Source organism: Onychomys torridus, chromosome X (assembly GCF_903995425.1).
Source record: "Onychomys torridus chromosome X, mOncTor1.1, whole genome shotgun sequence".
NCBI lineage: Eukaryota > Metazoa > Chordata > Mammalia > Rodentia > Cricetidae > Onychomys > Onychomys torridus.
The window spans coordinates 9991266-10016288 of NC_050466.1; the positions used below are offsets into that span (position 1 = coordinate 9991266).

The 25023-nt window shown below is 38.8% G+C and overlaps 1 protein-coding gene and 1 long non-coding RNA gene across 2 annotated transcripts in view; one reads left to right on the plus strand and one right to left on the minus strand.

The window, feature by feature from the left end:
- The window catches only part of Efhc2 (EF-hand domain containing 2), a 179474-nt gene extending 164366 nt beyond the window's left edge, over positions 1 to 15108 (minus strand). Inside the window, exon 1 of the mRNA XM_036174907.1 lies at positions 14978 to 15108. Within this exon, the coding sequence (XP_036030800.1) occupies positions 14978 to 15019 (42 nt within the window). The 5' untranslated portion in view covers positions 15020 to 15108. The remainder of the gene's footprint in view (positions 1 to 14977) is intronic.
- On the plus strand, positions 14893 to 20486 carry LOC118574174. Its single transcript, XR_004943694.1, has 2 exons — positions 14893 to 15071; positions 20330 to 20486. It is a non-coding gene; the product is annotated as an uncharacterized LOC118574174 (long non-coding RNA).
- Positions 20487 to 25023: the final 4537 nt, after the last annotated feature.

The window sequence follows — 25023 nt, forward strand, 5'->3', positions numbered from 1 at the left end:
TTTCCTATATAATCCTGTCATTTTAATTATGAGCTCTCTTGGTTCTCTTTGCCCTCTCCTCTCTTGGTCCTCTACTCTTGGCTCTTGGTCCCCATTTCTCTTCTGTTCCTCTCTTGCTCTCCCTATCCCCACCCATCTCAAGGCCCAGTTCAGTCTACTAGCCATGTTTAGCTTCTTTCTTTCTTGATTGCTTGCTTTCTCCTCCTCCTTCTTATTCTTCTTTTGCTGTGTATGGGGAGTGTATGTTTATATGTAAATTAGAGGTGTGATTCAGATGTCTTCCTCAATGGCTTTTCAAAAAAACCACAGAGATCCTCCTCAGCACTAGGATTACAGTCATGCAGGGTTCTGGGGATTTGAACTCATATCTTCATGTTCATATGGCAAGCATTTTACCAACTAAGTCATCTCCTCAGCACCAGTTCTCATATTCTTTGGTGCCTTGTCACAGAAAAGGAATGACTCTTCCTTTGTTTACCTCATTGGAGTTGAATTGTCATTTTTGGTTTTGACAAGTGCTTTTGACATTTTGACAAAAATGACTCATACGATCTTGAAAGGTCAGTCAAGTAACAGAATCTGGAGTTGAATGCTTAAATGTTTGGCAGGAGTGAGACAATAGTTCTAGAGAATCCCTTCTACAGCATCCAGTTATAGAGATGTGGGTACTGAAGAGAACCAGAAAATTATGGTGATATTTTATTTGTACTGAAAAGTGACTTTATTTGTATGTTAATAAATAAAGTTGCCTGGGGGTCAGAGATAATAGCAAGCCATAGCAGAAGCTAGGCAGTGGTGATGCACGCCTTTAATCCCAGCACTTGGGAGGCAGAGCTAGGAGGATCTCTGTGTGTTCAAGGATACAGCCAGCATGGAGACACACACCTTTAATCTCAATACCAACCATAGAAGACCTGGAGGTATGTATAGACAGGCAGTGACGAGGAGGTCATGTGGTTGGGTTTATAACCAATGAGAAGGCAGAACAGAAAGTTAATAAAAGGACAGACACACAAGAAGTAGGCCTCTTTGTTGACAGCAGCGGCAGTAAGGGTAAGAACGGGCTATTAGCTCTTAGCTATTGCTCTGACTTCTTGGGCTTTTAACTCTGCAATTGGCTCTGTGTTTCTTATTTAATAAAACTGTTCATCTACAGAAAATATTTAGTATTTCAGCAGCTAGATGTACCTCAGGAATATAGCTTTTGCCTGACAATCACTAGGCCCTGATTCAATCACCAGAACCCACCACAGCAAAAAAAAATTATAATAAATATTAATGATAACCCTTCTAGAACTTGTGTGTGTGTGTGTGTGCGTGTGCGTGTGCGTGTGCGTGTGTGTGTGTGTGTGTGTGTGTGTGTGTGTGTGTACACGAAAGCACAGTTAGGAGACACACCAACATTCATGCCACAGCCAGTACACATGTCCAATAACAACTTTGGGGACCAGGGACAGGCTTGGTGGCAAGCACCTTACCCACTAAGCCATATTTCTGTCCCAACAACGCTTTTTTAAAAACTACTTTCCATTGCTTGAAGGGTCTTCCTGTGTATCTAGGCTGGCCTTAAATTCAGAATATTCCTGGCCTTGGTACCATAAGTACTGGGATTATAGGCCTGAGACACTACATGACAACATCTAATTAATTTCTGATGTAGCATTATCTAAAAAACTATTAATCTTAAGTATACCTGCCTCATCATATTCTGGACTAGTTTGCTTCTATTCCAAGAAGACTGGGTTTTTTTCTGCCTTCATATCATATTTATTTTAGAAATTCATTTTCTTTTTTCTCATTCTTTAATGGAGAAGTAATTTCACAAATAAATATTTTTAATCATCTAGAGAAAATAACAAGAAAATTGTCTTGGGTAGAGTGGAACATTAGAACTCAGGACCATAAGCATGGAAGTTTTCATTACTTATTAATAAACCCAAATCACTGGAGAAGGAAGCCCAAACATGAAAATAAAAAGCATGTAAAAATATCCTCCAACATTCTTAAGCTAATTATCTTTGCAAACCTAACTTAGAAAAATGTGCATGTGATCCTTAGCTATCAACTCAATATAGCAATAAAAATGTTTTATATAGTTAATGATGTATTTTGATCAGGAAAGTACAGAACAACATTTAAGTCAAGCTCTAGAGAGATGTATAGCATCTTCCCCAATGTACTGATTTTTTACTCTAAATAACTCAAGGCACTAGCCAATAAAGAGAATAATTCCAAAGCTTTCTCCTAAAGTCAGTTAAAATCGAAGGTTCATTGTAGTTGATTAGTGCCTCCACCTCTAAATTCCTTTTCCTGTGATAATCTCCATCTGAAAATTCTCCCAAATTGCAACAACGCACTTGTTTACTTAGCCTTGCTCTCAGAAGTTTGTTTTGAGATTCTAGAGTAGGTTTTTGCTCTCTGGAGCCAAGGACCTTATGTATGCTAGGCAAGTGCTCCACCACTGAGCAACATGCCCAGCCATTATTTTAATAGAATAAGATTATTATGTGATCTGAATGATGTTTTTCTTTATACTTTGGAAAAAATAAGGAAGGCAGAAAAAAGTCTTAACCAAGATAAAGTAGGAGCAATCACTGACCATGACATTAAACTTTGCTAAGTAGCAACAGCAATAAAAACAGTATGGGAATGGGAGATGGGAGGACACAGATCAACAGAACATAAATAAGTGCCCAGAAGACCTACACACATATGCTCAACTGAATTTTTATCAAGATGCAAAAGCAATTCAGGCCTTTTTACCAATAGTTCTGGGCAACTGAGCATCCCTAGGCCAAAGTAATTAACTAAGTGAATCATAAACATTTATTAAAAATGTAACACTAAAAGAAAAGAGATCTTTAGGCAGGTAGGGCTAAGCAGTATGTTCTTAGGATAGCCAGGCCAGTGAGCTTGGTCAGGTGCTTGCTACCAAGCATGATGACTTGCATTTGATCTCCAGGATCCACGTGAGAAAAGGAGAGAAATGATTCCTACAAGTCGTCTTTTGACCTCCATGCATGCCCACACCCATATATGCACACACAATGAATAAATAAATAAATAAAAATGTTAAAAGTCTTAAAAATACAGTCCATAAAATGCAAAAGTGATGTTTTTGGCCTCATTAAAATAAGAAATTTGGAGGCTGAGGTGCAGTTCATTAATAAAACACTTGCCTGGCATACATAAGGACCTAAATTTCATACATAGTACAAAAACATTAATTAATTAATTAATTAATTAATTAAAGGTAGAATTTGGGATTTCTGCCCTTCCAAACACAATGTTAACCAGGTTTTAAAAAACAAGTTGTAGACTGAGAGAAGATGTGTGCAAATCACATTTCATCCAAAAATATAGTATCTTAAGTGTATAAAGAATTCTCAAAACTCAACAGTTAAAAAAAATCTAATTGGGAATAAGGAAAATACAAGATGACATTTTAAAATGGAAAAGCTACAAATGGCAATAAGTACATTAAAACATGCTGAACTCATTAACCACCAGAACAATGCCAATTAAACCCAGACTGAGATGTCAGCCCATGTGTCCTAGTTTGTTTCCTGTTGCTGTGATAAAATATTCTGACCAAAAACAACTTGGGTGGGAAAGGGCTTATTTGGCTTGCATGTCTTAATCATAGTCTATCATGAAGGGGAGACAGGTAGGTGCTCAAAGCAGGAACCTGGAGGCAGGAACTAAATCAGAGAGCATAGAGGAATGCTGCTTACTGGCTTGCTCCTCATGGCTTGCTCAGCTTGTTGGGTTCTTGTTTGTATGTTTGTTTTTCAATACAACACAGGGATGGCACTGCCCACAGTGGGCTGGGTCCTCCCCACATCAATCATCAGTCAAGAAAGTATCCCACAAACTTGCCTACATGCCATTCTGCTGGTGCCATATGTCTCAATTGAAGTTACCTCTTCCTAGATGACCCCGGAGAGTGTCAAGTTGACAAAAACAAAAACCAAGAAAGCAAAAGAAATTATATCATAAGTAACACTATGCCTATAGGACAGCTAATATAAATGGCAACACTAAATGTTAACTTGTTTATGGGGGAAGTAGGTAACATCTACATTTCCACTGGGCATATAATATGGTATCTGATCTCAAAAATGGCTTGACAGTATTGCTATAAAACTACTCATTATTATATGACCCAACAATTGTACTTTTGGTTCGTTATTCCAGAGAAATGAAAACTTACATTCACAGGAACTGTTGAGATGGCTTAATGGGTAACAGCATTTGCCACCGCGTTGAGAACATGAGTTGGATTCCCAGGACACACAGGGTGGAAGGAGAGAACCAACTCCTGAAAGTTGTCCTCTACCAACTTAATGTGCTGTGGCATGCTAGCACCCACACATGTATACATACACAATAAAAAATATATTTAAAAAACATGTTTACACAAATCCCTGCACGAGAACATTCATAGAAGCTTTATTCCTAATAGCCAAAAGCTAAAACTACTCCAAGTACCCTTCAACAGGCAAATGATTAGAGAAATTATGGTATATATACAGAGTACTACTCAGCAGTAAGCATGAATAAGCAATCGATACAAAAATCAACTTGGATAAACCTCCAGAGAATTATGCCAAGTTGAAAAAAAAACTAGAGTCAGATTAATAGATGCTATCAATGTCAGCATACTGGCTGGGATATAATACCATCATTTTTCAGGTTGTTATCATTAGAGGAAACAAGGCAAAGGGCACTAACAACCTCTATATATTATTTCTTATATGGCTCTACCTAGAAACCTACAATTATTTCAATAAAAATTTCAATCATATACAAAAAGGCAAGAAGATTGGAGGGATGACTTAGAGGTTAAGAGCACCTGGTGCTCTTGCAGAGGACTTAGGTTCAGTTATAGACATCCTTTCCTTTGGGATACCAGTCACAGCATTAGAACAGCAGCAAAGAATCTGGCCTTCAACTGGTCAAGCCAGCCACTTTGTGATATTGGGGCTGCCAGATCAAAACTGAGCATGCTGGAGCCTAGGTAAGGAGGGAGTAAAATTGCCTACTTCTCACTTGGCCCTGCTTTTGACAATCATCCCATCCTTAAGAATTTGCATCTGGCCTTTCTGCAGCTGTAGTGCATACCCAAGAGATGGAAAATAAAATTTGTGCTAGGGAACTCTGGAATTCCCCTGTGGGAACACTTCTACTTAGGAGTCCCCACTGAGAAATGTACATAAAATGTGTCTGTTGCTCCCAAAAAAATGTGAAACAGGACACCAAGAAGAAGGAAATAAATGCCCTTCACCATGCCACAAACACTTTGAGTCACAACATGCATAGGGACATCCTGATGCTTTCCTGGCTGCTTTGTCTAAGCCAAGCTTCCCAAGAACCACTGTCCTAGTTGTTGTTTTGTTTTGTTTTGTTTTTTGTTTGTTTTTTGTCACCTTGAAACTATCTAGAGTCATCTGGGAAGAGGAACCTCAATTAAGAAAATGACTCTATCAGATTGCCTGTGGACAAGTCTATAGGCCATTTTATTGATTAATGTTTGATGGGAAAGGGCCCAGCCCACTGAGGGTGGTGCCACCCCTGAGGCATCTAGTCCTACATGGTAGAAGAAAGCAGGCTGAGCAAGCCATGATGTCAGTTTCCTGTCCTGACTTCCCTTTATGAAGGACTGTAAGCTGCAAGGTAAAATAAACCTTTTCCTCTCCAAGTTGCTTGTGATCATTTTGTTTACGACAGCAGCAGCCATATAGCCTATTTAAGCAACACAGGCAAATGACTTTTCTTCCCCCACTCTACTCACTGCTGCCCAAATAAGAGTTATTTTGTTCCCTAGCATCAGTGGAAGACAACAGTGAGATGCTCACTCCCAACATGATCTTTTTAAGTTCTGTTTGTCCCTGTCTAGTTTTTAATTATGGTCATTGAAGGTAGAGAAAGATAATGGACAATCAGCTATTCAGGACCTGCCCTATATAAGGAAAGTACTGAGAGGTAACCCAAAGAACAATTGATCACAATTTCTTCATCAGTTGAGAACTACCATATCATCACAGGTGAACAAACCCAATTTAAGCAGAGTCCTAGACAGAAGCCTAAATCCAAGGGTGCCATCAGGTCAGCTCCAACCTCTTGTTCCCAAGGAGCAAACAAAAGTAATGATGGGAAGGCCATAAAGAATTTAAATCAAAACAGCTATTTGAGGGAATGTTCTAGGTTCCTTTCTGTTGCTGTCACAAAACAACTTGGGGGTAGATGGGGAAGTCACTTAGGGGAGGAAAGGAGTTTATTGGTTTATAATTGTATGTTACAGTTCATCACTGCATGAAAGTCACAAAGGTAAGAATTGGAGACAGCTGGTCACATCAAATCCATGGCCAAGAGCACAGAAATGAATGTACCTATGCCAATGTATCCTAGATGACAAGGCAATGAAGCACAGTACAAAATGAAATGTGATCAGTTACATGTTTGATATGTAAATAAAAATATAGGAAAAGGGACTCTCATTTCTGGAATCAAATTAACATTTATGAATATCAGCAAAATATTATGTAATTTTCAAAGTATGATGAGGCACTTCAAAAGGTGGCCAAGACCTGGCATGGTGGTATTCATTCTAGTACTAGGTAGGCTGAGACAGGAGAATCAGTATGGGAGCCCACAGAGGCTTCCTAGTGAGAACTTGCTCAGAGCCAGAAAATCTGAGTCCCACACAGGGTTCCTGGGAGGACAATCTGGGAGGCACAGACAGACTGGGACTGTGAAAGCTGAATGGACTCAGGAATCAAAAACCATGTGGTTTCTATTTGCTGGCAGTGGGCCAGTGTGTGGCTCCTTTGAGAGCAGGAGTATTGCTGTGATTGGTCCAGCTATTTGCAAGCTCTTAGTGGGAACCTGATTCAGAGTTGCATGGAGTCAGTCTCTGTACCTTCCCCTGCTAGAAACTGGTAGTCAGAGATGGGTAAGTCCTTCTCGCTAGCTGTCAACCTAAGACAGAGTACACTTGGCAGAAAGAGTATCTCAAAAGTGGGTAAGGCTTTCCAGTGAAGAAGATGACCTAAGACAGGCACAGTCCATCTGAGGGGTCCGAGTGGCCCTTTCTTTTATTAATAAAGGGGACTTGTGAGAACCCCCAGAGGCTTCCTAGTGGGAATTTACTCAGGGTTGGAGAATCTGAGCTTGTTTTACCCAGCAGGGCTGCATAAAGAGATGATATGGCCACCAGAGTGGTTACCAGGTGTTTGGAAGGGTCTACACTTGGTTGTACGGTGTGCTTTGATCTTGCAAGGGGGAAATCCTTTGCCTCTCCCCTTGGCATATTACAAAAAGCCCTTTTCAATAAAGGTAAGGCTGTTGGGTATTAACTCAGGCTCTCCTAAAGCTATCCTGTGTTTCTGTCTTCCTTCTCATCGGCTAGGTCTCTCTATCATTTTTTAATTCCTCTCTTCTCCACCTAAGACCCCTTCAAAACATAAGAACTGGACTCCCACATATAGAGAAATCCTGTCTCAAAACAAACAACAACAATAAGAAAAAGAGAGGTGACTTAGACCAAAATGATAAAATGTCAATAGCTACTGGGAACAAAGTGACACAATACTTTAAATCAGAATCATCCTATAAGTGGGTAGGGAGATAACTCAATGGGTAAAAAGCTTCCTGTACAAGCATCAGGACCTGAGTTCAAATCTGCAGCACCCATGTAAAAAGCTGGATGCAGCTGGATGTGCCTGTAATTCCACTTGTTGGAAAGGCAAAGATAAGAGGATCTCTTGGCCTTTCGGGACAGTCACTCTTGCTCAAGCAGTGAACTCCAGGCTCAATGAGAGAACCTATTTCAAAAAAATAAGATGGAGAAAGATATCCAATGTTGACCTCTGGCCTCCATACATCATGTGCATGCACACTCACAAGTACACACAGACAAACACAACACACAAACATATACACATATACATGCACAAAATTAAATAATTTAATAATTAAAAAGCACACTCTGTACCATGGTATCATAGACCCCTATTGTTTCATTTTCCCAGCAATTTCCTTCCACCAATTCCATCTAATAACTATTTATAGCCATGTTTATCAGCCTTCTGTTACAATATCAAGTATTGAGATAATCAACTTACAAGAACAAATGCTTACAGTTTTAGAGGTCTATGGGTGGTTGGCCCCATTGTGTTAGGGCCTGTGATGATGACAAACATCATGGCAGGAGCATGTGGAGAAAAAAAATTGCTCATCTTGTGGCAGCCAGGAAGCAAGGAGATGAAGAAAAAGAAAGAGGCAGGGATCCTAATATCCCCTAGGAATATATCCTCCTAGTGACTTAACTTCGGTCCACTGGGCTTCATCCCTTTAAGATACCACCACCTCTGTGTAGCACCATAGTCTGGATACCAAGCCTTTATACTACATGTACCTTTGAAGAACATTTACCCAAACCATTGTAACAGCTTTATTTTGTATTATAAAGTATCATCAAATTAACTCACTCAAAGTGAACAATTCAATGTGCTTTGATAAAATGATAGTTGTGCATCATCATGAGAATCTAATTTTAGAACACTTTTATCATCCTCAAAGGAAATTTCATTACCCTTCGTAGCACACATAGCCTTAGGTAAACACTCATCTACTTGTTCCTCCTATATATCAGTCCACTCACATCTTCACAAACAGGATCATATAATAAATATAATATATAATAAAGCATATAATAAAGCATCTTTTGCGTATTATTCTTTAATGGTTCAGCTATGCTGTAACATGTATGAGTACTTCATTTCTTTGTATAGCTGAATAGTATTCTAGCACAAAGCATGATAGCACATACCTGTAATCCTAACAAAGGATTGCAAGTTTGGGGTCAACCTGGTTTACAAAAGTATGAGGATAACCTGAGCTATGTTGAGACCCTATCTCTAAAATCCAAGTGAAAAAATATAAAATAATTTAATTTTGTGTAGAAACCACATTTTCATTTTCTGCCAACCACTGTCAACTAATCAGTTGACAGCCATTCAGGTTATTTCTATTTTTAGCCATTACAAAGAATGCCAGACTGGAGCTACTACTTATGTGAACTTTGCTTAGCATGTACAAGGACTGAAGGCCAATGTGAAGCACCAAAATAATAATCATAATAATAAAATTTATAAAATGATGAACTATTCTCTCATAAATCCATGTGCATGTATTTCCTTAGGTAGATACTTAGGAGTGCTGTGTCACACAGTGACTTTATGTCCTTGCCAACACTTATCTTTTACTTTTTTTTGCTACAGTCACTCAATGGTCTGAAATGGTATCTTATTTTGTTTTTAATAATTTGCATGCCTCTACTAAGTAAAGCTATTAAACTTCTTTTCACATGTATATTTGCTATTCTATATTTTCATTAGAGAAATGTTTATTTTAACTATTTTCCAATTTTAATTGGATTATTGCCTTAGTTGTTGTTGAGTTCTGAGGATTCCTTTTATATTCTCATTCTAGGTCCCTTATCAGATATATGGCTTGCAAATATTTTCTCCACATTATGTACTGGCTTCCTTTTCAGTTTTCTGATGGCCTCTTTTAAAGCATAACTTTGGTGATGTATTATAGTATTATTTGTAACAGCAAGAGGCAGAAAATACCAAGTTGATGGGCTGAATAAACTATTGTTAGTACACACAATGTGGTACCTCTATAGCTATGAAAAGCAATGAGGCCTAGCTGTATGTCCTATTAAGTGACTTTCAAGATATGCCATTAAAATAAAATTTAAAAAAATTGAGAGGATAAGCAGAGGCTACTATCTATTTAATAAAGTGAAAGAAGTAAATACTTTTAAGAAATTGTTTTAAAAACAGACTGAAGAGAGACCAAGCCAAAAAGGAAAAAAGAGAGACTCAGGAAAGGGGAGAAGAGGTGGGGAGAGAGAAATCATTTTTTAAGTTATTTATAGAAAAAAAAAAAGAAGAAAAGTTGTGAGGTCATGAGCCCAATCTCATTTTGTAAATTTGACTTTGAAACCATTTACATTGTAATGAAACAACAAGAATCCATAGCACAATGAAAAATACTGAAGCTAATTGGGTATGGAGCTGATGATGAAACTCTGCTCACAGCAATTATATAAGTGAAATTGAAAACTAATAATTTAGAGCATTTATTTAGTAGAGGTAATGTACTGGGTTCAAGCAATAATATTGCCAAATACTACATGCCCCAAGGATGCATTACTACATATTTCCTCAATTTACTCAATTACTACAAACTACTCAACTAGTAATTTGGAAATACATTCCTAGTGAAAGATACTCTTAAAACACAGAAAACTATGCTACTAAGAACTCTTTAAAAACCTAAATAGTCAATAATCAATAGTCATTGTTATTTGTGTTAGAAATTCTAAGGATATATATTTGTTGTGAGACTAGCAAGTAACTAATTATTGACAATATAAGTAAACTAAAAAAAAACCCTAAAACTCTTAATTTGCATTGGAAATATCAGTTTGAATGTATCTTGTATTTTTTCTTTAAAAATATATGCATATTTCCTAACCTTGTTTTAAGAGCAATAAAATTCAAGCAGCAAATTGGGAGAAAATATTAGAAGCCCAGATAGCAACAATAGATGTTTATTTAACAACAACAAAAGTAAGGTATCAATCCAATTAAATCAAGTTAACAGACTGATGGACATTTTTCAAAGGAGATTACAAATGGTTAACAGTTTATCAACATCCCAGACATTAGGGAAATTAAAATTAAAATGAGATATACTATATGTCTATTAAAATGGCTAAAATCTCCCCACCCATCACAGCCCCACCTGCTACTCATCAGACAAGTCTCCTGTGGCCAGACCACTCCACCACCATCCCCAGTGGCATCAGAGGGACCTGGAGGCACAACCTACACCTACACCTATTGGAGGAAGAGATGAGTGGCTGCTCTTCTAGCTGGACAGGCCTGCTTTCTAGGCCCTAGGTCCCAAGGTACTTCCTGTGTCCCTCCCCCACCCATCAAAGCCACAGCAGCGGGTCAGCAGGCTAGTCTCCTCTGACCAGGCTGTTCTACCACCAGCGCTAGTGGCTCAGAGGCTCCAGGAGGCACAGTGCCTACCTGCACTGATTGGAGGAAGAGGCCCAACAGCCAGTCAGCAGGCACTCCACCACCAGCCCCAGTGGCATCGGAGGCCCCCTGGAGGCACAGACATCACATGCACTGATTAGAGGAAGAGCAGCCCCAGAGGCACAAGTACTACCTGCACCAATTGGAGGAAGAATCAACACCTCTACCTATAATTACCCCAAACCCAAATGGGAAGACAGCAGTGTAAGAACACATTCAACAACATGAGTAATATGGCACCACCAGAACCTAGTGGTTCTACAACATCAAGACCTGTACATCACAACACAGATGAAGCAGAAGAAAATGACCTTAAAAATACTTCATGAAGATTATAGAGGCCCTTAAAGAGGAAATGAAAAAAAATCCTTTAAAGAAATGGAGGAAAAGACAAACAAAAAAATCAGAAGAAATCAGTAAATCCCTTAAAGAAAGCCAAGGGAAAAAAACAAACAGGTGAAGGAAACAGTTCAACACTTGAAAATTGAAATAGAGGCAATAAAGAAAACACAAACTGAGGGAATTCTGGAAATGGAAAATCTGGGTAAATGAACAGGAACTACAGATGCAAGCATAACCAACAGAATACAAGTGATAGAAGAGAGAATCTCTGCCATTGAAGATATGATAGAGGAAATAGATTCATCAGTCAAAGAAAATGTTAAATCCAACAAGTTCTTAACAAAAAACATCTAGGAAATCTGGGACACCATGAAAAGACCAAACCTAAGAATAATAGGGATAGAAGAAGGAGAAGAATTCCAGCTCAAACGCACAGAAAATATATTCAACAAAATCAAAGAAGAAAACTTTTCCAACCTAAAGAAGGACATGTACACGAAAGTACAAGAAACTTACAGAACACTAAATAGACTGGACCAAAAAAAGTTCCCTCACCATATAATAATCAAAACACTAAGAGCTGCAAAGGAAAAGGGCCAAGTAACATATAAAGGCAGACCTATCAGAATTACACCCACCTTCTCATGGAGACTATGAAAGCCAGAAGGTCCTGGACAGACACTAAGAGACCATGGATGCCAGCCAGACTACTATATCCAGCAAAACTTTTAATCACCATAGATGGAGAAAACAAGATATTCCATGACAAAACCAGATTTAAACAATACTTATCAACAAACTTTCTCAACGTGCTTGGGAAATGGAGGCAGGGGGATCAGGAGTTCAAGGTTATCCTTGGCTAAATAGTAAATTCCAACTGCCAGACTGGGATACAAAAGACCCTGTCTCAGGGTAGGGAGTCAATTTCTTATCAAATTAAATATACATACACCATATGACCAGTTGGGAATTTATATGAAAGTCAAGTGTGCCACCACTCATAAAAAATGACCATTTTGCTGCATTTTTTTGAGACAGGGTCTCTCTGTATCCCTGGCTGTTTTTGAACTCACTAAACCTGTCCTAAAACTCGTACGTAGACCAGGTTGGCCTTAAACTTACAGAGATCTGCCTGCCTCTACCTCTAAGTACAGGGATTAAAGGCATGTAAAAATGAATGTTCAACTTAACTAGGAAGTGCATATTAAAACAACAAAAGTAGGGGTGAGGGTAGACTGGAGAGATGGCTCAGTAGTTAAGAGTGCTTGCTGCTCTTCCAGAGGGCCCAAGTTTGGTTCCCAGAAGCCACAACAACTCACAATTCTCCTTTAACTCCAGCACCCTCTTCTGCCTTCTAAAGACACCTGAACACACATGGCAAATACACTTGTACACACATAAATAAGTCAAAACCTAAAAATAAAATCTTTATGACTGCAAAGAATTGCAGTACATCCATTGACCAAATCTGTAAAATTTAAAAAGACTAAACAATATGAACATTTAGAAGTAAAAATACATAAATAAAAAATGCTGATGGGAATGAAAATTATCACTTTTCAGAGTCCACTAAAGCTCCCATATCAGTGCCATACAATCTAGCAATCATACTGAAAGAAATGAACAAGAGAATCATAGCAAGAGCATTTGTAAAAGCCCTAAAGAAGCTATCTATCAAGAGTAAAATATACAGAGGGATTTAGATACACGACACATTCATACAATGGACAAATCTCAAAAACATAATGCAGAACTAAAAATGTCACAAAACAAAAAGCACAGGACATTTCCACATATAAAAAAGGTTCAAAACCAGACCCAAAGTCAAAAATAAATCTTATTTCTTTTATAGTGACGAAACTCAAAATAGTGGTTACATTTGGAAAATGGCATAAGGGTTAAAAGGGAAAAAAGGGCCATAGAGTTCCATGTAAAATACAAGATGCTCAGTTAAATTTGAATCTGAAACAAGTAATATTTCAGTTTAAATAGGTCCCAGGCAATATTCAGAACATTTATTTTTACCTGCCAAAAATGGCAACCATAGTCAAGGGAGCTGCTTTGAGAGTAGGGGTAGTATTCCATTTCTTGATGTTCATTTCATGACCATCCATTGTGCATTTTTCTGCACATGTGTTATATTTCCCAATAAAAAAGTTTTTTTTTAAAAAAGCAAAGTACACTAAGTACTATGTTGCTGATTTTAAAATATCTCTTCCAAACACTTTTTTTCCCTTCCCACCCTTAATCACTGCATGTGAGAGCTGAGATTTTTCTGCAGGCAGTGGGCAACAGTAATCAGAAGCATAGCAGAGCCAAAAGCTGTAGGCTCTGCTTACATTTTTTATTAAAATTACTTTTGCACAGCATGCTTCTTTATTTCTGGAATCTTTTTTCATGCCCTCCTTCTTGGAGCCTTTCTTATTTGGCTGACTTAATCTTACCAAAGAGCAATGCTATGTTTCAGAGGCCAGTCACTAACTTACATCAGCCAAGAAATGAAATGCACAAAGCAGTGTTCTAAGTTGAACCGACTAACTGACGTGAGGGGTTAAAAATCAATCTCAGACAGAATGTCTACAAATAATACTGGTACTCTAGGGCCAGCAACTCAGATACAAACACTGCTCAGAATTTGTAGTCAATTCGGTGAACTGAATGCTTTGTAAACTTTGATCATAGGTTTACAAACACTTTGAGTGGCTCCATGTGAATTCCTTTTTATCATTTTGTATTACCTTCTCCTAAATGGCACTGGCAAACCCAAATAAAGTGCAGTAACTCCTAGAGAACAAAAGCCTGACTAGTTTTACTCCTGTTAGGTATATTGCTACTTATTGCTGAGTTCTTTAATGTTCTAGGGGGGTTGTGATGTTTGGGAGGATTGTTTGTTTTGTTTTGTGTGTTTGTACTTTCATCTTGTACTCCAGGTTTAGGTACCTGTCTTCATAGTGTGGTACTAAACTTTATAGGCAAATAGAAGACTCCCCTATCTGCCATGCCTCCTGCCGGATTTCCTCTATTTAATAACAAAATCTATGTTTTTTTCACCCAGTGTACTAAAGACAATAATTAGATTCATAGGCTGTAAAGACCAGCTGCCTGAAAGAAAATCAGCATCACCACAAAGACCAGCTCTGGGCCTCAGTTCCTTCAACTGTAAATGGGAACAAAAATAGTTATCTAATTCAAACAGCTGTTGGGAATACCCAAGGCGATTAAAGCACATCACCAAACACACATTAAACACTCCATGGTTATTTTTATCATCACTGTCACCAGCTACTTTGGACGGCTCTGCTACCTGAACTTAGATGTCATCTAAGAAAAACATTCAGATGCACTTTGAGAGGAAGGGGGAAGGGAGCACGAAGTTTGGTTTTAGGTGTACTCAGCGCACAGGAGGAAAGGGAAGGAACTAGGTCTCCCATAAGATCTAGGGAGCTGAACACTCCCAGATCCTGTCTGAACCCCGGGATCTGGCCAGGACCTCGGGCGTCCTGCCTACTCACATTGCGGTTAAAGCTGTTGCCAGGCAGAAGTGGCAGAGCCATGCCTGTCAGCGTCCGATGAGGATCGAGGATCTGACCAGAGAAATCTGACCAGGTAATGGCCTCAACGGCCGCTTGTTTGACCCCTGTGTTACCAGGAGACCGGAGGTAGCGTCATGGAGGGAGGAGGGGCTATGATTGGCGGGGTAGGGGGCTTGGGGCGGGGCTTAGGGCAGAGCCCAGGCCTGGGAATGGGTGGGGCGAAGCAGAGGCCAGAGGTGGGGACGAGGCAGATCCGGAGCCGGAGGGCCCCTCCTGTCCCTGGTCCCCCAGCCCAACCCACCCGGACAAGCAGCCTAGTCCTGGCCTCACTGGTCTCCGCCCACACAGTGAACTGCTGGGTTTCCACCCAAGTTGCTTTCAGCTTTCACTCCTTTTTCCTAGAGCTCATATCCTCCCGTGACCTTCAGCTCACAAATTCTTGCCACAACACTGTTTGCCATTTTGTTATTAAATTTAGTTAAAATGCCCAGGAAAGTACAGAAATAAGACGGACGCCTATGAGGTCACAGAGCTGTGTTGCAATTACACATTGTAATTAAAACTTTCAAGATGAATCTAAAATCACTCACAACCTATAAGGGAAACCCATTCCTGCAGTAACCATGACCTTCAATCCTTCCTCGTGATCCTTTCATATATGAACTAAACATGGAAGATATAAGGTCCAATCAGCAGTGGCCAGGAGCAGGGTCAGGTGGCATAAAATAAGACTAACCCAGCATGGTGTCGTGCACCTGTAATTCAAGACTGTTCCACCATGCTCCCAGACGCCTAGAAAGAAAATCTACAGTTAATTGCCCACAGCTCTGCTGGCTGGACACCCTACTACATTTATTGCTCTGTCTACTACTTCTGTTGAGACCTCTCTCCCCAATTACGGCTTGCCTTATTCTCTTCCTCAGAAGTGGTGGTGGGAACAGCTGGTCATCTTACAGAGCCTTCATTTATGAAATTCAAAACGCAGTTGTTACTCTCTTCTTCAGGAAGCTGATCTGCCTTCCCCTTCAGGCCATCAAACTCCTTAGCTAGGTCTAGAGCCCTTGTCAAATGGATTTTTCATCTGTTTCGTCTGCTGCTTTACCTCTTCTCTCCTCTGCCCCAGCTCCAAGAACCTCTCTAGCTGTTTCCACCAGGCTCTCCTGGTGGAGATCACACTGTCTTCTTGAGACATGCCTTTCTTCCTATGCTTTATTGAGGTAACCCTTTCTTGTCTTCTGGGACTTGGTTTAGTGAGAGAGAGAGACAGATTTTTGCCACTGCAGGGAAATGAATGTTCTCTCAGGTCCCTTCCCACCCCTCCTCCATCCGCATCAAGCATAATACACACTAATTAATTGCTGCCTTCCTCCTTCTGCATTGTAATCATGTGTTTGCTTGAATTTTCTTCAAATGCCTGAAAATCCTTCAAAGACAGAGATTGTTCTTCCACAATCCCCATCTTTATTTTCTGTGTTTTATACATTTTGGTTTGCCTCCCACACAAGCTATTTGCCATGGACATGCCCTCAAAGCACTGAGTAAGCCACTGCTCTTTTCACCTATGGATTTTATATTTGAGATCTCTACATTTTGACAGGTCTATTAGGTGGAGTTCATCCATCTAATGTGCATTCTGTGATTTGAACATAAATTAGTTACCCATCTGCTGTCATCTACTGATGACAATTACTGTTTTCAATGTTTTACTAATCACCAATAATAAAGCAGTGAGTGATCTAAACCTCTTGTTTTGTTTGGGGTGTTTTCTTTTGAGACAGTCTCACCATGTAACTCAGGCTGGGCTCAAACTGGCAAACTTGTAGTGCTCCTGCCCCTTTCTGATGATTTTAAAAATACTTCCTTTTTGTTACTTTCTAAGGTGAACTAATTTCAAAGTACTAGAAAAGTTGCAACAACAGAAGCTCAGCCTGGTGGCACAGGCCTGTGATGCCAGCTACTTGGGAGGCTAAGGCAAGAGCATCACAAGTTCAAGTGAGCTCAAGGCCAGTCTAGGCTATTTATAGAGCCCTTAACTCAAAATAAAAGTAAAAATGTAAAAAAAAAAACAACAACAAGCAAACAAACAACAACAACAACAAAACAGGCTAGGGATGTGGTTGAATGGAGAGTGCTTGCCTAGAAAGTACAGGAGCACCCATTAGAAAACAGCACATCTAACTCCCTTTTGCACTTCATCCAAATTCAACTGCTTTGTCTTAGTACATTGGTTTTACCATTCTCTCTATATTAGGACTTTCTTATTGTACAACAGCAGACATAACACGTCTTTGTTCCTGAATACTTCAGCATTACCTCCTAAAAACAATGATAGTCTCTTACTTAACTGAAGTACAGTTGAAAATCAGAAAATTAGTATGAATATCATTATCTTATCTACAATTTAAATCTTGTCAACTCCCCTAATAATGCCCTTTTGTCCAGAATCTGATCCACGATCATATGTGGCTCTTAGTTTTCTTGGCTCACTATTCTCCTTTAATCTGGAATAGCTCTTCCATCTTTTTTTCCCAGACCTGACCAAATATTGAGAGGATAAAGCTCAATGTTGGGGAAATAAGTCCTTAAGTTTATAAGGGACAGAAATGCCACAAAGAGAAAGCCTATGTTCTCTTAGTTCAGCAAAGGAGCAAACACATGACACTGTAATCTTACCATGAGTGGTGATGGTCACTTGGGATAAGATGCAGTGTACCAACTTTTTGTTCAATAGACAAGAAAACAGATTTGGATATGCATAGAAAGAAATATGTCACAAGCTAGGAGTCTTTACTGATAATTCCACTTTCAATCAGCACAGTAGAATGCCTGCTCTTGTTTTCCCCTTTGCACATGTATATGTGTGTGGTATATGCATACATGTTCACATATGTGTGGGTGCATGTGCACAAGTATGTAGATGTGAGAAGTTGGTGTCTGGTTTCTTCCTGGATCATTCTCTACTTTATATTCTGAGCCAGAGTCTCTCACAAAAGTAAGAACTCACTGTTAGGGCTAGTCTAGCTAGCCAGCTTGCCCTGGGGACCCCATCTCTACCTCCTGAGGGTTATTGTTGTGGAATAATCTTTTTGTACACTGTGAAGGTGTGTCACTCTGATTGGTTTAATAAGGAGCTGAATGCCCAATAGCTAGGCAGGATTTCCAGGGAGAAAGGACACTGGGAAGAAGAAGGGTGGAGACGCCAGGAGACAGAGAGGAAGCAGGATGAGGGGCACAGGGTAAAGGTAAGTGAGTCACATAAAAGAACATAGATTAAACGATATGGGTTAAGTTATAAGAGCTAGTTAGAAATAAGCCTAAGCTATCAACCAAGCTTTCATAATTAATAAGAAGTCTCCATGTCCTTATCGGGTAGCTGACAGTCTGACAAAAAAAGTCTTATTACAGGTTATGATTACAGGTTTCACAGGTTCTATCCAGCTTTTTACATGGGTATTGGAATCCAAACTCTAGTCCTTAACCTTCTGTAGCAAGGGCTTTATCTACTGAGCTATGTCCACAGCTCTGACGTTCCCCTTTCTTCATCTCAAACCTTAGAAACCTGATTCAAATGAGCATCAAAACATTTACTTATTTGTCCAAGACAAGACCACAAAAGCAGTTTTAGGCCATCAAACTGGGCGATGAGTAGCTTTGTGGCAGAATACCTGCTTAGTGTACAGGGGAGCCTGAGCTTCTTCCCAGCCCTATGAGAGTAAAAGGTACCTAACAGGTCTGTGTAAAAATCAAACCTACCATGGGCTCCACTATTTGTTCACAGCACTTTCCTTTAGCCTTAATGCTTATTAAAGTCAAAATACTAAGCTCAAAACTTTCTTGGGTTTGTTTTACTCTCTGTGTTTGTGGTACTTATATTATTCATTTTTAAGTCAGTTTGGTTTGTTCATCTATTGATAGTCCACGTTATTTATTCTCTGTCTTATATGTAATTTGTATCTGCCCTATTTTGATCTCATTAGTTTGGCAAATTACTTATTTATTCTTCTTACTTTCATCAATTCTGCTCATTTTCTTTTCTACATCATTATTGCTTTTCTGCATCCACATTTATTACCATTTTATTCCTTAAGTTTTCTTTGAGCACATTTACTTTTGTGACTTTCAAAATTAACACAATTCATGCATTTTATTTATATTTATATAACTAGAGTTTTTCTTTCCGGGTCCCACCAAGCCCCAGCAGTCCTGTAGCCAAGTTATAAAATAAACATACAGACGCTTATATTATTTAAACTGCTTGGCCATTAGCTCAGGCCTACCATTGTCTAGCTCTTACTCTTATACTCAGCCCATTTCTGTTAATCTATATGTCACCACATGTTCTGTGGCTTTACTTGCTGCCTTTACATAATGCTCCCTGGACAGCAGGCAGGCTGGTGTCTCCTCCTCTCTGCCTTCCTGTTCTCTCAATTCTCCTCTCTGCTAGTCCAGCCTATACTTCCTGCCTGGCTACTGGCTAATCAGTGTTTTATTTATCAATCAATCACCCACTGCTTATTTACTTAAAACTACATATTTTCTTGCAATCTCTAAATGTATCCAATAGTCTCTGGTATCTAGTATTTTCATTACTTTTTTTTTTGCTTTTTTTGTTGTTTGTTTGTTTTGTTTTATTTTTGACCTTAGTGTTGTTTGATACATTTTCAATTTCTAGCTGGAAGGAACATATGAAGTTTATTTTTGGTTTTATTATAGCTTGATGGCACTGTGCTAAGAGAGGGGCTTGGAATCTTTCAAATGGTATAGGACTTACTGATGTTTGCTTTGTGATCTAATATTTGTGCAGTTGAAAAGGAAGGTCCCTAATGGGTTCTAAAGTTCAATGTGTCTAGTTATCATGTTACTCACTATTTCTGTATCCTTATTGTGTCTGACGCTTGATCTGCTTTGTGCTGAAAGACTTATAACTAGCCTGTGTTTCCATCTGTATCTTCTTGGAACTATAGCTATTGCTTTTAAAAGATGGTTAGGGAGAGGGCTGTGCATGAATGCTACAGCTCTTGCTTAGAATGCATGAGGCCCAATTTCCATACCTAGCAAAATAAGTCAATGATGGTTACTCAGTGGCATAGATGTTTATAACAATTACATTTACATTGTAAAATAGTTTTCATGGCTCAGCAGTTAAGAACACATACTACTCTTACAGAGAACTTGAGCTTAGTTCCCTGCACCCATAGCCAGTGCCAGTAACTAACAAGTGTCTGTAACTCCAGGTCCATGAGAATTATTTACTCTTTTAAGAGCCAAGATATATTATTATTCCCCACTTTCCAAATAATACAATAGTATGAAATTTCTTTTCTCTTACAGTACAAGGGATGGAACTCAAGACCTTGAAAATGCTGGGCAAACATACCACTGAGATGAAGTTTCAGTCCTTAAAATTCCTTTTAAAGTGACTACATATGAAACACAAAAAATTGTATATCACTGTGCATAATTGTATTTATAAAAGACTTTAATTCTTTTTGGATGTGTATGTTCTTATTAAAAATTAAGATAATGTTATAACCACTGGTACTATAGTATGGCATCATCAGGCTAGTTACCTCATTGTGATTTCTGGTTGGATTTGAGGTGAGCTGCATGGGGAGAGAGAGGTTTCATGTCTGAGACTATAATCCTGGTGAAAATCCCAGGACTTGGGAGGTCATAAGGCCTAGAGTAGAACTCACTGTTATTTTGTTCAGTGGTTGTATTACTACTCTACTGCTGTGATAGGATACAAAGAGTTTATTGGAGGCTTGCTTATAGTTTCAAGATTTAAAATCCATGACCATAGTGACAGGGAACACAGCAGCAAGCAGTCAGATAAGTGCTGGAGCAGTAGCTGAAAACTTACATTCTGATCCACAAGTAGAAGGCAGAACAAGCTAACTGGGAAAGGCATTGGCTTTTGAAACTTCAAATCCCACCTCCAATGACAAACCCTCTCCAACTAGACTATACCTCCTAGTCCTTCCCAAACAGTTCCACCAACTGGGACCAAACATTCAAATACATGAGCCTATGGGGTCATTCTCATTCAAACCAACACATGGCCATCTTGTCAAATTGTCTTCTTTTAGAAGTTATGTTTTTACCATAGGTCAGAGAAGTTTCTTTTGCAGTAGGCAGCAGTTAATGCAGAAAGGAATAATTAGTTAAAATTCTGAGAATAAGAGACTGAGTACTCAGCTCTAAATTGGTCATCTATATCAACCTCTCCTCTCCCAAAGCTCAGAGAACACTATGGAAGAGCAGATGGAAAGAATGTAAAAGCCTAGGGGCGGGGAGAAACACTATAAAATACTGTCTTCTGGACATGGCATAGCTATCACATTCATGAACTCAGCAGCTGTGGTTACCTACACAAGTTCAAGGTAGCCATCCTACAAAGATGAGGGAGGTGTTGTCCAGGCCCCACTCCTTATTGAGGAGCTATTTGACACTGATAGAGACTGGGGTTCTTTATTCCTTTCAAATACATGCCTCCAGTGACATCTGACTTCCCACTATACCCCAACTACTAAGGGCAACTAATGTCTTCCAAAAGCACCAAGCTGGGGACAAGGAACAAAGATATTAAACATATGAGTCTTTGGAGAATATCCTAAAGTCCAACTGTAGTATAATTTCATACATACTTTTATTACTGAAGCTTATTTTCTTACACTGGTCAACATGGTTCTTTCTAAAGAGAAAGTATTAGAATGTTTCCCTTAAAAATAGTACCAAAACCTCTATGGGTACTCAAAATGCTCCTATAAAGTAGCACAACATTTTCATAGACTGATCTATTTCTAGTTTATCTATTGTGCTTGTTAGCTATCAATTTGACACAGCTGGGGGTAACAGGGAAGAGGGAATCTCAACTGAGAAAATACATCTGTCAGAGTGGCCTGTAGCAAGCCTGTGGAACATTTTCTTGATTAATTATTGTGTAGGAATGGCACAGCCCATTATGGGTGGTGCTCACCCTAGGCAGGTGGCTCTGGGTTGTATAAGGAACTAAGCTGAGCAAGCCATGGAGAGGGGTTGAGTAAACAGCATCCTTCCATGGTCTCTATTTCAGTTCCTCCTCTAGGTTCTTGCCTTGAGTTTTTATCCTGACTTCCCTTCCTGATTGACTGCAATTGGGACATAGAAGCCAAATAAATCCCTTCTTCCCCAAGTTTTTTTTGGTCAGTGTTTTATCATAGCAATTGAAAGCAAAGTAAAGCATCCATGATACTTAATACAATATAAAGGCTATATAAATAACTGTTATACCCTTCTAATGTTCAATGATAGAGTAGGATAACTATGGCTAACAAAAATTATATGTTTCACACAAGTTGCCAAAGGACTCTGAATGTTCACAACATGAAGACGTGATAAATGTCTTAGGTAGTGGATACACCAATTACCTAAAATGATTATTATACATAAGATATGTATATTGAAATACCATGTAGTATGTTCTAAACATATCCAATTATTATTTTCTAGTTAAAAATGCATTTAAAACAGTTATACTGAAGCACTTAGGTGATAATGGCAAGATATAGAATCTATCCATGTTTAGTGTAGATGCCAATTTTTAGAAAATCTTTTTGGCTGAATGTTGGGTACAGAGGGCAGATTGTTGGTCATCTAATCAACAATTTTAATTAATCTCTTATGTTCATGGGGCACCACTTTTGTTTCTTGTGCTGGTTGACTTTCCTTCATAGTGGATTTTTTTTCTCGTGTGTCTACTAATGTTTATGGTGATCCCACTTATGGTAACTCAACAAAGCTGTAACTAACTCCTGCTTATATGTGGTGTTTTCTCTACTGTGTCATAGTCCATGTAAACTGCCCACTATTTTGTTACAAACATATTCTATACACACAGGCCTATTTTTTCTATGTAGATACTTAAAAAAACAGTTCTAATATGAGAGATGGTCATAAGAGAGTAGAGGTTGCCTAAAAATCTAGGCCATAAACCTGCCACACACAATCATCTATCACCCTGTATGTTCATACCTGCCATCTATTCAGGGCCTATTATTATATCCACCTTTGTGAGTATCCCCTACATACTGTCTGTTCTCTCATATGCACAAGGATTTATTGATTCAATGGTTGTATTTAAATCAGTATTTATTGAACAACTATTCTAATGTAATAGGACCTTTCCCGAACACTGTAATAAATGAGTAGGATTCTTGTTTAGCCTCATCCCAGTTAAGGGACCATTGCTAGGCAAGCATTCCATTAGGTACAGTGACACTTCTAGATATCCATGATCCAAGATTCTCCGGTGTTTATAGGTTAGAAATTGTTGCTTCTTATTCTTTTCATTCTGAGCACATATCTTCCTTTTCTGTCTCCCTGATGCATCCACCACTAAGCATCTTCTAAAATGACATATAATTCTTCCATGAAAGAAAATTAAAGTGAACTAGTTTGGAGAATTATAAAACACCCCCTGAAATAACCAAAGAAATCTTGGGGCATGCCAAGACCAGTGCTAGGCAACACTGTTATTGAGTTCAAAGAGCCTGTTACACACCCACATAGGAAAAAAAGTGCAGGGGAGGCCAACAACTCTAACACTTCTGAGCAAGCTTCAACTGGCCTAGAAGCAAAGAAAAATTTGCCCAGGTGGAGAATTTCTTTTGAGGAATGAGGTCATCCTACAAGCTGGATCCTCTCTACAAGACGCAGCATGAGGGAGTACCTTTGATGAATAGTCTATGAAAACTTCCTTTTCTCCTCTAGGGCAAACCTGCCTGTCAGTTCCTCTTGAGCTAAATGTTCTCATCAATACTCTGTTCTGCTCTCCTCAGCTCCTAAAACCCAACCACTCTTCCTTACTATTATGTGCTTGAAAAGGTTATATCCACATTTCAATTTCTCATCCTGAACATGTAAAGAATTAATACCACTTCTGCACACACACACACACACACACACACACACACGCGCGCGCGCACACACACACACAAACAAACAAACAAACAAACAAACAAATAAATAAAATAACCAGAAAAAAAATAGGGACACTAAGTAACTCTGTTAGGCCAGTATTTCCTTGGCACCAAAACCAGATAAAGCTATCATCAGAAAAGGAAACTGCAGTATCTCTTACCAATAAAGACTCAGAAAGAAATGAGAGGCTGGAGTGCATTTCTGTGGTAGAGCACAGGCCTGGCATGTACAAAGTCCCAGATTACACCCTCAGCTACAATGAAAAAGAAACAGAAATCCTCAATAAACCACCCACAAAGCAAATCCAGCAACATAGAAAAAGGATTATAGAGCAAAGAACAAGTGGGGTTTGTTCCAAGATTCAAAATTGGCTTAGCATCTTAAAAGAAAATGATGTAATGCACCATATTAACTGAACGCAGGGGCTGCAAGAATATTGGCAGCTGTCAAAGGTTTCTGAATATACAGTGACCAAAAATTAACTCAAAATCAAATGGATCATGAATCCAAGCTGTTTCTGGCTGAGTTTCTGTCTATGACATCATGACTTCACTGTCACCTTAGTTATGAACATACAGCACCCCTGTACACCGTCACACCATACAACACTAATCAGCACTGAGGTCAGATATGAGGTTACTGTATGAGTTGTGTATTTTTCTTTTAGTATTCTGCTGTATTTAAAAATATGCTTTTCATATTTATTCCTCCAAAAGAAAGTTACAGATAATGTAAATTGAAATGAACTTTACTCACAGAAAATGTTTCTGTCCTATTTGTCTAATTTCTATTATATATCACATTTTAAGCCTAGGGATAATGTTCAATGGTAGTGTACCATTGAGTATATGTAGGTCTTAGAATGTGTAGGACCCCGAGTTTGATCTCCAGCATCACAAAAAATCATGTTTAGGTGGGCAAAAATAAACTATAGAGCAATTTTAATACATTATTATTGATACTAAATATTTATGTAAAGATGTATTAACATGTGCATTCTCAAGGGGATTAATACAATATTCCTGTGTTTGATTAATTTTCAATTACAGTAAAGTGTTTTACTA